Genomic DNA, 19156 nt, shown 5'->3' with positions numbered 1-19156 from the left:
TAGAATTTTACAATCTTAGAATTGGATGGAATCTTAAAGGTCATTTAGTCCAGTTTCTCATACTTCCATTTCACTTTCTTTTCTGTCCTAACTCTCCTTGAGTACTTAATGTTCTTAAGTCTCTTAAGTATCTTACTTCCCAAAGTCTTTCATACTTCAGAATTATCTGCTTCCCCATCTTCATTTTTAGAATGTGGATTCTGTAAATCCACCTGATGTCCTAGCATTAGGAAGACAAATAATCTTGTTAAACAGACTTGTAGAGGAAACTGGTATCTCTGGAATATTAACATTTTGTATGAGGATAATGGTTAAGACAATTGAATCCATGAATGATGGAATTTCAGGTAGAATAAGAAAATAAAATGGGGGAAAATCCAGTCATTTGGAGGAAAAATATAGCATAGGCAAAACAGCCCCATTGGGGATTTGCCCCATCTGGCATCTGCCCTAACCTTCTATTTTTCTGCTTCTACCTGTACACATTCTTTAAAAGAGCCAGTCACTTACCATTTTTCTAAAAGTGGTAGCATGATTTGAAGCCTAAGAAAGGGGATTGAGGCAGGGAAGAGAACATTGCTTTCATTAATCTGTGTATGTGTTGTATAAATTTTTACACTCAGATTGGCCACCTGGGACTCCATAAAACTAACCCAACACTGGTTTTCACCCTCAGCTATACTAGAATCAGCTGGGGGCGGTTAAAAAAATATTGATGCTGGTCCTCACAACAAATGAATCAAAATTTCTTGGGGGTGGGGGGTGTGTTATAGGGAGACTGGTAGAGGTTGGACCTTGGTGTTTTTTTAAAAAGCTCTTTGGAGGATTCTAATGCGCAGCCAGGGTTGAGAACTTATATTTATTTGCATTTCAATTAGAATCGTATTTTTTTTTTTTTAATACTTACCACCCCACATGATTGTAGTAGTCTTTAATATAGAGACTCACCTTTGCGATCCTCTCATTGGTTATATTTTTTGTTTGATAGAGAAGGCATACAATAATATTTCTTGAATTGAATTTATCCTTTATTTTGTAAAAGAATTTCCCAGTGAATTTTTTAATAAATGACCTTCAGAGTGTTTAAGTGATAACGTCAAGAAAACATCAGTTCTGTAAAGTGATACACGTTTCCAAGGATTATATATGAGCTTTCATAATTAATGAATATATTTATAGCAACTGTGTTTGTCATGAGTCAGAAGCATATTCTTTGGCTTAAAATGTTGTGGGTAATGTAAAATATTTGTTGTTTCTGTTATATAGAGTTTGGGGCACAAAAATGATACATAAACATGACTTTGTTATAAAAAATAATCCTGATTCTGAAATATAATGTTTTAGGAATTCCCAGTGTCAGCATTATAATTTATAACTTTAAAACCACTAATAAAATATCTTTTCAAAACATATTACCGTTAATTTTTTCTATATATGATTGAAATATTTCTTGATTGTGTAAATAGCTGAATTTCCTGAAACAAACATCTACTAATCAGATTTTTTATATTCTTACATTGTGATAGTAATCTTTGTATCTGTATACATTTTGATATAAACATTTTGAACATGTCAGGAGTTTACTGTAGAAAAACTCATTAGATTTTCTGAAAAGTTTAGGCAGTACAGTTGGAGAAGAAAAGAATGGAAAAGGCAATGTGCTTTTTCTCAACTTGGTAAAATGTGAAATATTTCATATTCATCAGTAGTAAAGCAAAATGACTAGGAACACTTATGTGTTTTCACTGAGCTGCTTCTGAAATGTGGTAAGGTGAGCATGCCTTTTCTTAGTAGCAACAACCATCCTCCTAGATTTTAATGTCTCTTTTTGAGGGATATTTTGAAAAATTGTATTTGGTATTCATTTGGTAATAGTGTCATTGAAACTAAAATTTTTTTTTCCTTCATTAAATTACTTTTAGAGTAATAAAGTTAGTAAAATATAGGTAGTAATATATTTGGCAAAAAAAAGTATCAGAGTATAATAAAATATTGTATATACTAAGTAACAGTTTTCACATTCTGATTATCATTACTGTTATGTAAGAAGAAACCAAAATTTAGCAAGGTTAGGTGTTTTGCCTAAGGTTGCAAGGCTGATCAGTGTAAGATTTACTACTTAAACCTGAAGCCAAATTTGATTCATAGGTTTCTAAAAGTGTAATACGACAGTTACGTTGCTGCTGTTAGCTGCAGTCAGGTCGATGAACAGATCATATATTTTAAAAAGCTATACCAATCATTATTATTAGAAAATTTTAAAATCCAATGACTCAGTTCTTAAAACAGTGAATATTAATAAACTCAATTGAAATAGAAATCAATGGAAGTTATATTTATTGTCCATCATAGTCATGGCTGTATTATTCGTATAATATATTCTTGGCCTTTCCAGCACAATTAGAATGTATTGAGTCTGAAAATGTTAACACAGAACAGTCTGCTAAAAACAGACTTGAAAGGACATAAATTGTAGCAGAACTGATTTAAGTAAAACCTGGTAAGGATATTCTAAAATGTAGTTATTAAACATGGCATAAGTTTTTATAGATTTTATAAGTTTTTATAAATATTGAGTCATTATGAGCATGACATAGTAGAGGTACTTGTATGATTAAAATGGCTTTAACTCAGTGAATAATGAAATCAGTGATTTTTTAAAGATCAGTGTGTCTACAGTGTTCAAGATAAATATGAGGGGAAAGAGAATGAAAGTGAGAAGACAAGCAAGATATCTGCGGCAGTAATCCCTGTTTGAGTTGATGGACTTTTGCACTGAATGATAGAAATGTAAAACGTACAGGAAACATTAACAAGTGTTGGTGACTGGAAGGATAAGGGAGTGGATAAGTGTGGAATGCATGAGATGGAGAGGTTAAAGAGCACTCCATGGTGTCAAGTCTGGGAGTCCTGAAAGATAATGCTGTTAGTGCCAGATGTGTGATGGATAGTTGGGAAGAGCAGGTTTCCTTTTGCTTTACCCTTTTTATTTTCCTTTCCTCTTTGTTGTTGTTTTTTCCTTAGAGAGGGTATATAGGAAGAAGAGACCATGTATTGTGGGTAGGGAAATGAAGGGGGGCAGCAATTGTATAATACTACCTGAAAATTTATTAGACGTTAAAGTGAACAAGGAACTAATTACTAAGACAAATAAAATTGAAACTGACACTCACGTGAGAAGTGAAGAGAGAAACCTTTTCCCAAAGCTGTATTTCAGTCCAAGTATTTATAAAATGTCTACTGTGTATAAGGAAGGAGCCCTGGCGGCGCAGTGGTTTAGCATTCAGCTGTTAACTGAAAGGTTGGCAGTTCGAACCTACACAGTGGCTCCGTGGGAGAAGGATGTAGCAGGCTGCTTCTGTAAAGATTTGCAGCCTTGAAAGCCCCATGCGGCAGTTCTACTCTATGCTTTAGGGTCCCTGTACTTTGGAATCGACTTGACGGCACTGTGGGATATGTGAGGTATTGTCGATGATACACAGACAAGCAAGTCTATCTTGCTCTCAAGGCTATAAAAATCTGGGTTTACAGGAGGTCATATATATGACTTCTCACAACATAATTTTAGGGGACAACGTACTATTAGAGTTTGGGGGGAGAAAGAGAATATCAGATTTAAGGAAACTGGGAGAAGCTTTATCAAAGAGGTAGCATTTTAGATTGTAAAGATGAGCCTACTGAAGGAAGGGAGGTGAAAAGCGTTCTAAGTAGATGAAATAGCGTCATCAAAGGCTTTAGGAAAATAAAACATTGGAAGTATTGGGTATGTTGGGGTAGTAATGGGACATAAGTCTCGTAGGGCAAGTTGGAGCCTACGAGAGCTAAATGCCAATGACACAGGGTGTCTTAAATTTATTAATAATGATAGTAATAATAAAACAATAGCTGTTGTTATATGTTGTAGAGTTGATTCTGACTCATAGCAACCCTGTAGCACAGAATAGAACTACCCCATAGTCTCTCCTGACATCCTTTTTGGTCTTTTCTTTCTTTCCTGTCATTTTAATGATCTCTTGCTTTCTTCATGTATGATGTTCTTGATGTCATTGCACAACTTGTCTGGTCTTTGGGCATTAGTGTTCAGTGCATCAAACCTATTCTTGAGATCATCTCTAGATTCAGGTGGGAGGTACTCAAATACAAAAAAAAAAAAAAAACTTTAAGAATGTTGGAGCATTATACCTTAAGTTAGCTTGATTTATTGCCGAAGTGGGGTGACAGTTTCAATACTGAAAATCTGTAATGGTTTGCTCTCTGTATAGATTATAAAAGTTGGACCTGGCCAAGTTCTGTGATAATTAGCAAATCAAAATTTTAGAAAATGGGCAATGATGATAATAATATCTAACAGTTATGAGGGATTTTTTTCCAAATTCAGGGCCATGTGCTAGCATTTTATATGTTATCTCATTGCAAGTCCATGAGTTCCCAAGAATCTGCGGAGTCTACAATTTAATTTTTTTTTTTTTTAATTTTTTCTTTTCTTTCAGCTTGAGAAATGCTGAATGTGTTCTCCCCTTTTGGTTTTCTAATTCCAGGTTTTTGCACATATCATTATAATACTTTACTTTGTCTTCTCGAGCCTCTGTTTAAAGTCTTCTGGTTAGCTCTTTTACTTCATCATTTCTTCCTTTTACTTTAGCTACTCTATGTTCCAGAGCAAGTTTCAGAGTCTCTTTTGACATCCATTTTTGGTCTTTTCTTTCTTTTCTGTCTTTTTAATAATCTCTTGCTTTCTTCAGGTATGATGTCCTTGATATCATTCCACAACTCGTCTGGTAGTCAGTCATTAGTGTTCAATGTATCAGTCTATTCTTGAGATGGTCTCTAAGTTCAGGGGGGATATACTCAAGGTCATCTAATTTTCTTCAGCTTCAACTCAAACTTGTATATGAGCAATTGATGGTCTGTTCCGAGTCGGCCCCTGGCCTTTTTCTGACTGATGATGTTGAACTTTTCCATTGTCTTCTTTCCACAGATATAGTCAATTTGATTCCTGTGTATTCCATCTGGCTAGGTCCACATGCATAGTCGCCATCTATGTTGTTGAAAAAATGTATTTGGAATGAGAAAGTCATTGGTCTTGCAAAATTCTATCATGTGATCTCCAGATTCTTTTCTGTCACCAAGGCCGTATTTTCCAACTACCCATCCTTCTTCTTTGTTTCCAACTTTTGCATTAAAGAATTAGTCAATGAAAACCTTATGAACAGCCGGGAAACACTGTCAGATATAGTGCAGGAAGAAGTGCACCCCAGGTTGGAAGGCATTCAAAGAACAGCTGAGGAAGAGCTGCCATCTCAAACTAGAGTTGACCTTAATGATATGGATGAAGTCAAGCTTTCAGGACCTTCATTTGCTGACATGGCATGACTCAGAATGAAAAGAAGCAGCTGCAAGCATCCATTAATAATTGGAAAATGGAATGGTCAAAGTACGAATCTAGGAAAATTGGAAATCATCAAAAATGAAATGGAACGCACAAACATGGATATCCTAGGCATTAGTGAGCTGAAATGGACTGGTATTGGCCATGCTGAATCAGACGATCATATGGTCTACTATGCTGGGAATGACAACTTGAAAAGGAATGGCATTGCATTCGTCATCAAAAAGAACATTTCAAGATATATCCTGAAGTACAACACACTGTCAGTGATACGATAATATCTATATGAGTACAAGGAGGACCAATTAATACGACTATTATTCAAATTTATGCACCAACCACAAAGGCCAAAGATGAAGAAATTGAAGATTTTTACCAGCTTCTGCAGTCTGAAATTGATTAAACATGCAATCAGGATGCATTGATAATTACTGGTGATTGGACTGTGAAAGTTGGAAACAAAAAAGAAGGACTGGTAGCTGGAAAATGTAGTCTTAGTGATAGAAATGATGACAGAGATTACATGACAGAACACTGCAAGATGAACGACTTCTTCATTGCAAATACCTTTTGTCACCAACATAAACGGTGACTATACACGTGGACCTTGCCAGATGGAATACACAAGAGTCAAATTGACTACATATGTGGAAAGAGACAATGGAAAAGCCCAATATCATCAGTCAGAATAAGGCCAGGGGCCAACTGCAGAACAGACCATCAACCACTTATATGCAAGTTCAAGTTGAAACTCAAGAAAATTAGAACAAGTCCATGAGAGCCAAAGTATGACCTGGAGAAACTGATCAAGCATGCAATCTGGATGCATTGATAATTACTGGTGATTGGAATGCAGAAGTAGACTGCCTGGTTCTTCTTCCTAGTCTGTGTTAGTCCAGAAGCTCAGCTGATACCTGTCCACCATGGATAAACCTGCTGGTATTGAATACCGGCGGCATAGCTTCTAGCATCACAGCAACACACAAGTCCCTACAGTATGACAAACTGAGACACACGTGCACAGATGAAGAGGCAGTCATTTGAACAGAACAAGGAGATACTGTGTGGTTTAAAGTCAGGAAAGGTGTGCTTCAGGGTTGTATCCTTTCACCATACCTATTTAATCTGTATGCTGAGCAAATAATCTGAGAAGCTGGACTCTATGAAGAACAGGGCATCAAGATTAGAGGAAGATGCATCAACAATCTGTGTTGTGCAGATGACACTACCTTGCTTGTTGAAAGTGAAGAGGACTTGAAGCACTTACTGGTGAAGATCAAAGACTACAGCCTTCAGTATGGATTACACTTCAACATAAAGAAAATAAAAATCTTCACAACTGGACTAGTGAGCAACATCATGATAAATGGAGACAAGATTGAAGTTGTCAAGGATTTCATTTGAGTTGGATCCACCATCAACTCTCATGGAAACAGCAGTCAGGAAATCAAAAGACGCGTTGCATTGTGCAAATATGCTGCAAAAGACCTCTTTAAAGTCTTGAAAAGCAAAGATGTCACCTTGAAGACTAAGGTGCGCCTGACCTAAGCTGCGGTGTTTTTAATCGTTTGATGTGCTTGTGAAAGCTAGACAGTGAATAAGGAAGACCAAAGAAGAATTGGCATCTTTGTATTGTGGTGTTGGCAAAGAATATTGAATATACCATGGAATGCCAAAAGAACGAAAAAATCTGTCTTGGAAGAAGTACAACCAGAATGCTCCTTCAGAGCAGGGATGGTGAGACTATGTCTCACATACTTTGGACATGTTATCAGGAGGGATCAGTCCCTGGAGAAGGACATACTTGGTAAAGTACAGGGTCAGTGAAAAAGAGGAAGACCCTCAAAGAGTTGGGTTGACACAGTGGCTGCAACAGTGGGCTCAAGCATAACAATAATTGTGAGGATGGTGCAGGACCAGGCAGTGTTTCATTGTACATAGGTCTGCTGTGAGTCAGAACCGAATCAATGGCACCTAACAACAACAACATCTGCCTGAGATAGCTCTTACTTGGGGAACATTCAGTGAGTATTAGACTGAAGACTATATGCTGGGGACCATGATGGACCCATAACATACCACACAGAACACCCGTTGCCATTGAGTAGGAAGTAGTAGTACCAAGTAGCGTAATACCCACTGCCCACTGCCGTCCAGTCAATTCTGATAATAGTAGCAAGCAAATGATTCAGGGTCCCCTTATCTCCTGTGCTATATATATATGAGGCTCTTATACAGTGATATATTTGACTGTAATTCTTGAATATAGTGATAGTTATAAAAGTATCCATCCTAATTTATCTTTGTCATTAGAGAGACCACAAAAAGTTTTACCTTTATAAAGTCATGATAAATTATAGCCCTTTATTTTCAGTAAGTGTTTCTATGAATTATCTACTTTGCAGAGTTTTCACCTTCTCAGGTTTGCTATAATATCTTGGTTGGCAAATTATTTTTGGTATGACCATCAAACCAACAGTAAGAAGAAGAATGTCCAATGTATTTAATTGTCTGAGACACTTCTCTTTTTAAATGTAGTCAGGCAAAAGCTGATTAGTGGAAATTAGGTCTGAATTACCGCTTTTGTGTACTAAAACATTTCTGTTCTGATGATTGGAGTTTAACCTTTTCCTATTTATTCTTTCATAATTACTGTTATTCTAGTCTGGGTTTCCTTATCAGCTGAATAATTATGAAAATCTTTAACAGCTGCTTTGCCTATTCTCAAGTATCGTACATTAAAGATAGGGGCATATATTTAAAAAGAATGTGAAAAGACTTCTAACCCACGGAAAGTTGTTGGTCCTGAACTTTCACCTCTTCCTCGGTGCGGTCATCTTCTTTTTTTTTTCCAAATATTCCAGATGAAAGCAAAACAAAAACCCAGATTAGCTTGATGATTTGTGATGAATGATCAATTTAATCCTAGTTATAAATAAGAAATCTCATTATGTCACAAACTTTTCTGCGCTAACATGTTTTTGTCGATATGGTTAATAAGTGAGCTTATCATATTGACTGGATTTATTTTTCAATATTTGTTTCAGCTATGAATTTGTGAAATACCTTAGACAATACATATGCAACACTTTGGGGTCTATGATTGAAGAAGAAATGGAAAAATGCACATCTGATCAGAATCAGGGTGAAGAATCTGGCTATGACACAGTTGTACAGCATGTTACTAAGAAAACTCAGGAATCTAAAGAGTGAGTATGCTCACAATAATATTTTAAAGTAATTTTTGTCTCAACAAGTTTCCTTAAAAACACCTCTACCTTATGCCTACAGTGTTTCCCTCATAACAGCTGGAATGATTCTCTAAAACACAATGCATCACATCATGTCACTCTTCTGCTCACTTTCCAGTCTTCACATCTCACTCAGAGTAAAATCCAGAGCTCTTCCTGTGGCCCGCAAGGCTCAGCACGAGCCTTCTGCTTCCTTGCCTACTTCATTTCTTGGCACATTCCCTCTTAACCCTGCTGCAGCACACTGGTCTCTTTGCTCTTTCACAAAAAGCGAAGCAAGTCCATCCCTCAGGGCCTTTGCACTCCTGTTGCTTTCACTCCCTAGAATGTTTTTTTCCCTAATGTTTTTGTGGTTTGCACCTTCCCTTTTTTTTAGGTTTTTGTTCAAATGCTACTTTATCAGAAAGAACTTTCCTAACTTCCTGTGTAAAAGAGTAGCCTTTCCCTGTTACCTTCTCACTCTCTTACTTTGTTTTATTTTTCTCCTTTGTACTTATTGCCACTGATTAATAAAGGGGAATATTTGTGTTTGCTTTTTTTCTGTTTATTTCCAATGTCTTCCCACTAGAATATAAGCTCTATTTGTTGTTGTTAGGTGCCGTCAAGTCGGTTCCGACTCATGGCAACCCTACGCACAACAGAACGAAACACTGCCTGGTCCTGAACCATCCTTACAATCGTTGATATGCTTGAGCTCATTCTTGCAGCCACTGTGTCAATCCACCTCGTTGAGGGTCTTCCTCTTTTCCGCTGACTCTGTACTCTGCCAAGCATGATGTCCTTCTCCAGGGACTGATCCCTCCTAACAACATGTCCAAAATATGTAAGGTGCAGTCTCGCCATCCTTGCTTCTAAGGAGCATTCTGGTTGCATTTCTTCTAAGACAGATTTGTTCGTCCTTTTGGTAGTCCATGGTATATTCAGTATTCTTTGCCAACACCACAATTCAAAGGTATCAGTTCTTCTTTGGTCTTCCTTATTCATTGTCCAGCTTTCACATGCATATGATGAGATTGAAAATACCAAGGCTTGAGTCAGGCGCACCCTTGTCTTCAAGGTGACGTCTTTGCTCTTCAACACTTTAAAGAGGTCCTCTGCAGCAGATTTACCCAATGCGATGTGTCTTTTGATTTCTTGACTGCTGCTTCCATGGCTGTTGATTGTGGATCCAAGTAAAATGAAATCCTTGACAACTTCAATCTTTTCTGTTTATCATGATGTTGCTCATTAGTCCAGTTGTGAGGATTTTTGTTTTTTTTGTGTTGAGGTGCAATCCATACTGAAGGCTGTGGTCTTTGATCTTCATTAGTAAGTGTTTCAAGTCCTCTTCACTTTCAGCAAGCAGGGTTGTGTCATCTGCGTAACACAGGTTGTTAATGAGCCTTCCACCAATCCTGATGCCCTGTTCTTCTTCATATAGTCTGGCTTCTCGTATTATTTGCTCAACATACAGATTGAATAGGTATGGTAAAAGAATACAACCCTGACGCACACCTTTCCTGACTTTAAACCAATCAGTATCCCCTTGTTCTGTCCAAATAACTGCCTCTTGATCTATGTAAAGGTCCCTCATGAGCACAATTAAGTGTTCTGGAATTCCCATTCTTCTCAATGTTATCCATAATTTGTTATGATCCACACAGTTGAATGCCTTTGCATAGTCAATAAAGCACAGGTAAACATCCTTCTGGTATTCTCTGCTTTTAGCCAGGATCCATCTGATATCAGCAATGATATCCCTGGTTCCACATCCTCTTCTGAAACCGGGCTGAATTCAGCCGTGTTTGAATGATCTTCAGCAAAATTTTGCTTGTGTGTGATATTGTTCTATAATTATATATTTATAAAGATATTTTTCTGTAATTATATATTCTTAATTATATAGATCATAAGCTCTATATAGACATAAAATTTCACAATTTTTGTCTATTTCTGTGTTCTTAGTGTGTAAAAAAATGCCTGTCATATCTTAAGTGCTTAATAAATAGGTATTTGTTGAATAAATTAAAGTTTCTCTCGCCAGTATAATCAGCTTTATTTCATTGATATTTGAAGTAATTCTGGCTTTAGCAATATGTAATTTTCTCTTTTTTTCTTCCTCATCAATCATATACCTATCACACATTTAAAGAGTGGCTAATATACGTTAGTTTCTGGGGCAGTATAGATGAATAGGGTACCTCCTACCCTCCAGTAATCCATATGATTATTGGATGTAATGAGGTGTTTGACATTACACTGAAATAGAAACCTAAATAGATATTTTCCTTTTGGTATAGTAAATGGCATGATACATGCAAAAGGTCACTTGGACATATAGAGGAAAGGTGTATTAGTTGAAATACACATTAAGCAGCTGTGACAAAGAGAAACCAAAATACAGTGAATCAAGCAAGACCCTCTACAAGATGGATAGACATAGCGGCTGCAACAATGGGCTGAAACATAACAGTGATTGTGAGGATGACACAGGACCAGGCAATGTTTCATTCTGTCATATATAGGGTTGCTATGAGTCAGAGCCAACTCAATGGCACCTAACAACAACAACAACAACAACGACAAACAAGACCATTTTTTTTCTCTTACGTGATAGTTCAGAAGTTCATTAGTGTAGTGTGCGTAGGCAGATCTGCCATTGGGTCCATCCAGGGAGGCTGGTTTGTTTTATTTTGTTGTTCCATCATGTCTTAGGGCAGGGAATGATAAACTTTTCCTTGTAAAGGGCAGCATTATAAATATTTTAGGCTTTGCGAGCTGTTGAAGTACTAAAGTAGGCGTAGACAATATGTGAATGAAAGAGCCCGTGTGTTTTCCAATGAAACTTTTTCTTTTTTTACAAACTGCTGGTGGTAGGTCAGATTTGGCCCATAGGCCATAGTTTGCCAATCCCTGTCCTGAGGTGTTACCTTCATCTGCATGGTGGAAGTTAGTACTTCACACTGTTCTTCAGCCTGGCCAAGGAAAGAGAGAGTGGAGGGCAAGTAACTTCCTTTTCTTTTTTTTAAATTCACTTTTCATTGACTAAAACTTGGTCACATGTCCACACCTATATCTGCAATGGATACTGGGAAGTTTAATATCTACCTGTTGACCATGGGCCCACAGTGAAAACTTAAGGGAGGAGTTCTAATACTTCATGGGAAGAGAGGGAGGATGGATACTAGGGAGAACTAACAAAGATTCTTAGAGGGGACACTCAACCTGATGGGAGTCACAGAAGACTAAAAAAGTAAGTCACTAATGAGCTTGGTTTTTATTATATTAGTTTTAATTCTACAGAACTTCAGGATATTCATGCTGGAAAATACCTTAGATATCAGGTATTCTAAGCCCACATTTTATAGGTTCAGAGAGGCAAATTAAGTGATTGTAAAGGTGGTAAAGTTGTTTGGTATTGGAGCCCAATGTGGGGCTTGTCTTTCTGGGACACTCTCCACTGTATGCTGCCCTGTAGGAATTCATGTTCTTTTTTCAGCTATTTGCGTTATTGACTCCTTGCTAATCCAGTGTGTAAATTCCTAAGGGTCCAACTCTGGTATATTCATATATGACCTTCAGTCCTTTAACAATGTTCTCCATAAAACCCAAAAACCAAACCCAGCACCATCGAGTTGTTTCTGACTCATAGCAACCCTCTAGGACAGAGTAGAACTGCCCCATAGAGTTTCCAAGGAGTGCCTGGCGGATTTGAAGTGCCAACCCTTTGGTTGCTATGAGTCAAAATCAACTTTTTTTTTTCTGTTTATTCTTAAGTTTAGGTGTTTCTAATCTTAGAGTAGCAAGCATTTTAATATTATCTAAATTTAAAAATTGCTTTCTGAAGGTAGATGGCAAAGTTTTTTGATTCTCATAAAAGCTTCACACAAATTTGATTGGCAGTAAAACCTTCTTAATTTGGATCCCCCAAGTTTAGTTTTGATAATGATTTGGACGGATGCATTTGCTTTTCTAATTTTAATCTCTGAACTTGGATGTATGGGATCTCTCTAGGTAATTTTGCCATTGATTTTCTGTACAGGTTGGGCCATGTTTGCTTTCTATTGCAGCTCAAAAGCAGGTGTTGGAGCTTAGTATATGTAGCTCATCTTGCCAGTATCAGAAAAATTAAATATGTACCTGAGCTTATTGTATTTTAAGGCATTAAATCTAATTAATTTTTAAGCAGTAGAACTTGTATTTATTACTTTGGGCAAGAGCTCTTCCCCTTTGTGACAAATGATTTTATTATTTAAATAAATATTATGTGAACAAAGTGACAGTGTACAGCTACAGGTAAATTCAGCAAGCACATAAAAAATACAACTAATATAAAGTAAAAGGCATAGAGATGAACCTTTCTTATTTCTTGATTTGGAGAAAAACAAAAAAAATGACTTCATCGCCATGTTTAGATAATATTATAAATTCCTACTAGTCTATTTCTAGCAGTATTAGCATATTCTAAGAGGAGTACTAAAATATTTTATTGGGCAGATAATGAAGATATTTTAATGCTAACAGCAGAGTTTTATATGGGACTGTTAGGAAATGACTTTTTATCTCTGGATAAGCCATTTAGTTTTCATGTGTTTTAGTTCATCCATGTGTAAAAATTAATACAATAATACTTACCTTGCAAGGCTCTTAAGTGATTTAATGAATGTTTGTCTTCTGCTATGTGAACCATAGATGAAAGATTTTAAGTTCTACAGAGCATGTATGTTTTCTTTCAAATTGTTATTTTTTTGGTTTATCTTCAGAAATTATTTACGGCAAATATAAGCACAACACATCCATTAATATTTTTACTGTAAAAATTACAAATCACTTTCCTAGTTAAACATTTTGATATTTATTTTTTAAATGTTTGCACATGGAAAAATATTCATTTGTAGGCTCTGTCCTGTGTTGTGGTTGTTGTTAGGTGCTGTCAAGTTGGTTCTGGACTCTATGTACAACAGAACAAAATGCTGCCTGGTCCTGAGCCATCCTCACAATCTTCGCTATGTTTGAGCCAATGTTGCAGCTACTGTGTCAGTCCATCTTGTTGAGGGTCTTCCTCTTTTTTGCTGACCCTGTACTTTACCAAGCATGATGTCTTTCTCCAGGCATTGGTCCCTCCTGATTATATGTCCAAAGTATGTGAGACAAAGTCTTGCCATTCTCCTTTCTGAGGAGCATTGTGGCTGTAGTTTTTCCAAGACAGATTCATTTGCTCTACTGCCAGTCCATGGTATATTCAGTATTCTTCACCAACACTGTAATTCAAAGGCATCAATTCTCCTGCAGTCTTCTTTATTCATTGTCCAACTTTTGCATGCATAGGAGGCCATTGAAAAATACCATAGCTTGGGTCGAGTGCACATTACTCCTTAAGGTAACATCTTTGCTTGTTAACACTTTAAAGAGGTCTTTTCGAGGAGATTTGCCCAGTGCAATATATCGTTTGATTTCTTGATTGTTGCTTCCATGGGTGTTGATTGTGGATCCAAGTAAAACAAAATCCTTGACTTCAGTATATTCTCCAATTTATCACGATGTTGCTTATTAGTCCAGTTGTGAGGATTTTTGTTTTCTTTATGTTGAGATGTAATCCACACTGAAGGGTGTAGTCTTTGATCTTCATCAATAAGTGATTCAAGTCCTCTTCACTTTCAACAAGCAAGGTTGTGTCATCTGCATATCGCAGATTGTTAACGAGTCTTCCCCCAATCCTAATACCACATTCTTCTTCATTTAGTCCGGTTTCTCGGATTATTTGCTCAGCATACAGATTTAATAAATATGGTGAAAGGACCCAGCTGTGACACACACTTTTTCTGATTTTAAGCTGTGCAGTATTCCCTCATTCTATTTGATTGGTTGCATCTTATTCAATGTACAGGTTCCTCATGAGCACAATTAAGTGTTCTGGGATTCCCATTCTTCACAGTTTTATCCGTAATTTGTTATGATCCACACAGTCAAATGCCTTTGCATAGTCAATAAAACACAGGAAAACATCTTTCTGGTATTTTCTGCTTTCAGCCAAGATGCATCTGACATCAGCAATGATATCCCTCATTCCATGTCCTCTTTTGAATCCGGCCTGAATTTCTGACAGTTCCCTGTTGGTGTACTGCTGCAACTGTTTTTGAATTTTCTTCAGCAAAATTTTTCTTGTTTTTTTTTTTTTTTTGTGATACTGATGATATTGTTTGATAATTTCCTCAGTCTGTTGGATCACCTTTCTTTGGAATGGGCACAAATAATGGATCTCTTCCAGTCGGTTGACCAGGTAGCTGCCTTCCAAATTTCTTGGCATAGATGAGTGAACACCTCAGCGCTGCATCTGTTTGTTGAAACATTTCTCTTGATATTCTGTCAGTCCCCAGAGCCTTGTTTTTGCCAGTGCCTTCAGTGCACTTGGTCTTCTTCCTTCAGTACCATCAGTTTTTGATCATATGCTACCTCCTGAAATGTTTGAACATTGACCATATCTTTTTGGTACAGTGACTCTGTGCATTCCTTCCCTCTTCTTTTGATGCTTTCTGCATTGTTCAATACTTTGCCCATATAGAATCCGTCAAAATTGGGCAACTCAAGGCTTGTTTTCTTGAGTTCTTTCAGCTTGAGAAATGCTGAGCATGTTCTTCCCTTTCGGTTTTCTAACTACAAGTCTTTGTACATTTCATTATAATACTTTACTCTGTCCTCTTGAGCCACCCTTTGAAATCTTCCATTCAGCTCTTTTACTTCATCGTTTCTTCCATTCTTTTTAGCTACTCTACATTCAAGAGCGAGCTTCACAGTCTCTCTTGACATCTCTTTTGGTCTTTTCTTTCTTTTTTAATGACCTTTTGCTTTCTTCATGTATGATGTCCTTGATATCTTCCCATAACTCATCTGGTCTTTGGTCATTAGTATTTAGTGTGTCAAATCTATTCTTGAGACAGTCTCTAAATTCAGGTGGGATATACTCAAGGTTGTACTTTGGCTCCTGTGATTTATTTTAATTTTCTTCAGCTTCACCTTGACCTTGGGTGGGAGCAATTGATGGTCTGTTCCACAGTCGACCCATGTCCTTATTCTGACTGACGATATTGAGCTTCTCCTTTGTCACTTTCCACAGATATAATTGATTTGATTCCTGTGTATTTGATCTGGTGAGGTCCATGTGTATAGTCTCTGTTTATGTTGTTGAAAAAAGATATTTGCTGTGAATAATTTGTTGGTCTTGCAAAATTCTACCATGCTATCTCCAGCATCATTTCTATCACCAAGACTGTATTTTCCAGCTACCAGTTCTTTTTCTTTGTTTTCAACTTTTGCATTCCAATCACCAGTCATTATCAATTCACCTTGATTGTGTGTTTGATTAATTTCAGACTGTGGAAGTTGGTGAAAATATTCAGTTTCTTCATCTTTTGCATTAGTGGTTGGCACGTAAATTTGAATAATAGTCATATTTACTGTTCTTCCTTGTAGGCGTATGGATATAATCCTATCATTGACAGTATTATAATTTAGGGTAGATCTTGAAGTGTTCTTTTTGATGATGAATGGGATGCCATTCCTCTTCAATTTGTCATTCCCAGCATAGTAGACCATATGATTGTCCAATTCAAAATTGCCATTACTAGTCCATTTCAGCTCATTAATGCCTAGGATATCAGTCTTGATGTGTTCCGTTTCTTTTTTGATGACTTCCAATTTTCCTAGATTCACACTTCATACGTTCCACGTTCTGATTATTAATGGATGTTTGCAGCTGTTTCTTCTCATTTGAGTCATGCCACATCAGTAGATGAAGGTCCGAAAAGCTTTACTCTATCTACATCATGAAGGTTAACTCTACTCTGAGTAAGCATCTCTTCACCAGTCGTATTTTGAGCACCTTCCAACCTGTGGGGCTCATCTTCTGACAATATATCAGTGTTTTGCTGCCATTCATAAGGTTTTCACTGGCCAATTTTTTTAGAAGTAGGTTGCCGGTTCCTTCTTCCTAGTCTGTCTTAATCTGGAAGCTTTGCTGAAATCCGTCCACCATGGGTGACCCTGCTGGTTTTTGAAATACTGGTAGCCTAACTTCCAGCCTCACAGCAACATGCAAGCCACCATAGTACAACAAACTGACAGATGAGTGGTGGATCTCTCCTATATTTATCTTTCAATGAGTGTAAGTTCTTACTATGTAAATTTTCGGTGTTAATTAGTGTGGAATTTATTTACTAACTCCTAGAGCTTCTTTTTTTTTTTTAATAATCTTTATTTTTGAACTTCTTGGAGTATAAAGGAATCTATTTACTGGTGACCATGTTCTATTCTAGATCTGTTTTTCTTTAGCTTTTCCAAAACTGCAGTGACTGCTATTCAGTTCTAGTTCATATAACTTGATATTGAGGGTCTGGCTCTCTAGCTTTTTTTTTTTTTTAATTTAATTTTAAAAATTATTATTCTTATCTTTCCTTGTGGCCATTTCATTGGTATTTCTTGCATGAATTCATGTTGGAGTTTTCTAAAAGCCTTGGAGGAAACGTTCTCTAATGAAACTTACAAATTTTCAATGGATTTCAATTATGCTGTGCTTTTAGACTGTCTATCATTGGGATTTAATTTTATACTTCTTCATTAAATCAACAAATTGAAACTTAAGAGGAGAGAGACTTTATGTTGTTTACACGTTTGTACTTAGCTGCAAAGGAGGCTGGGAAGTGTAGCTTAGTCTTGTGAAAGGAGAGAGCAGACTTTGGTAATCTATCGATTGCAACTAGGGCATTGTCTTGCTTCCTTGTTTCTTGCAGTTTAGAATTTATAGAGGAGAAAGCTGGTTCCTCCTGGCTCAGTTATTCTATATTATTCTATATGTACTTACCTAATTAGTCTAAGGAGTGTTCCAGGTCTCTTTCCTGCTCTTTATATCACTGTACTTTAAATTTGGATCTTCCGCGGGTTCTCACCTCTATAGCAGTTCTTTTCGGTGTTTTTTCCCCTGTGTTCCTAATCTGTTCCCATCTACTCTTGGTATTTTAGTTTTTCTTCTAATATCTGGGGCTTAAAAAAAAAGTAACTATATATGTTACATACATTCTACAGTTAAAAAAAAAGCCTATTGCCATCTAGTTGATTCTGACTCATAGCAACCCTATAGGACGGAGTAGAACTGCACCATAGAGTTTCTGAGGAGCGCCTGGTGGATTCAAACTGCTGATCTTTTGGTTAGCAGCCATAGCATTTAACAACTACACCACCAGGGTTTCCATTTTATTGTTATAAATTATGTATTAAGAATTATGTATAATTTATATACGTAAAATATAAATATGTTTTAAAATTCCTTTAACCATTAAAATCTCAGCTAATTTTTTCCTCCAAATCTTTCAGTATGTTTTCATTGCTCTTATGATAGATAGTACCTAGCCTTCTTTTGATTTATGCAGTTACAATGACATATTAACTGGAAATACAGATAGGAAAGTTTTTGTGCTTATTTTACTAGTGCATTTCCATTATTATAATGATAAATAATAAATATATGTGCAGTGTTTTATATTTTACAAAACACTTTCAGATATGTATTCCCATTTTTTTCTTGCTACAGCCATGTGAAATAGGTCAGCTAGGTTATATACTTTTTATCTTGTTATATAGTTGAGGAAATTGAGACTTATGACAGAGCTGGTAAGTACAGTAGTCAGTAGTGCAATCCAGTTTTTCTGATACTAAATTTAGTACTTTATTCACTATGTTTATTTACGTCTTCATCTCTTTTTGTTTTAAATATAGAGATTTCAGTTGTCCTGTTCACATTTTCCTTATTTATACAGTAAAGGGCTAGATTGTTTTTGTGGTTCGTTCTGGTTCTAAAATTCTATTCCTGTGGTTTTTGGGGATATCATCACAGTCTAATGTTCTTATGGAGGCTTAGGAATTTGCACTTAATAAGTGGAAAGATTTGTTACAATTTCTTCTTGAGATTTTTAGACCTGTGGAGCTAAAGGGATCTTAGAAGTTTTCCAGTTCACACTGTTACCAATTTTAGGAATCCCTTTTCTAACATACCTGACAGTGAGTTCTCTAGCTCTCTGTTTGAAAGGACCCACTGGTAGCTTACCTCTTTTTCAGGTCCTGAGTGTATATAGCAGGTCTCAGTTATGGCTAGGGGTACCTATAGACAAAGTACTGGCAGGGGATAAGGGAAGGAACAAAATAAAGGAGAGGAAGATAGAGAAAGAGATAGAAATAAAACAAGGAATAAGAGTGAAGTATCAAGTAGGCTGAGCTTTGGGAGGATATGATATTAACTGTTGCCTTTGTTGCTAGCTACTGGAACCTATACCTTGGAACTTGTTATCTCAGATTCTGTTAATTTTACTGGTCCATGTGACCAGCTGAAAAAAAAAGGAATAATACACTCTTTGGGTTACCTATTAATTTTTATACCTGTCCAGTGAATTCTGTTATAGCATTTGTTCTTTAAGGAAAAATGACTTAGTTTTTCTCTTTAGAATTGCATTCTTAAAGGGACAGCTCTTTTTTATAGAAAAAAAATTAA

General features: G+C 36.5%; 1 protein-coding gene across 3 annotated transcripts in view; it reads left to right on the top strand.

Annotated features, from left to right (window-relative positions):
* The window catches only part of TBC1D32 (TBC1 domain family member 32), a 268104-nt gene that overhangs the window by 6678 nt on the left and 242270 nt on the right, over positions 1-19156 (top strand). For all 3 annotated transcript variants that reach the window (XM_049900015.1, XM_049900007.1, XM_049900000.1), the window contains one exon: positions 8437-8598. In XM_049900015.1, coding sequence (XP_049755972.1) covers positions 8489-8598 — 110 coding nt within the window. In that variant the 5' untranslated portion in view covers positions 8437-8488. The remainder of the gene's footprint in view (positions 1-8436; positions 8599-19156) is intronic.

The sequence above is a fragment of the Elephas maximus genome, chromosome 1, assembly GCF_024166365.1.
Source record: "Elephas maximus indicus isolate mEleMax1 chromosome 1, mEleMax1 primary haplotype, whole genome shotgun sequence".
In the NCBI taxonomy this organism is placed as follows: Eukaryota; Metazoa; Chordata; class Mammalia; order Proboscidea; family Elephantidae; genus Elephas; species Elephas maximus.
This window is presented reverse-complemented; position numbering and strand designations above follow the sequence as displayed.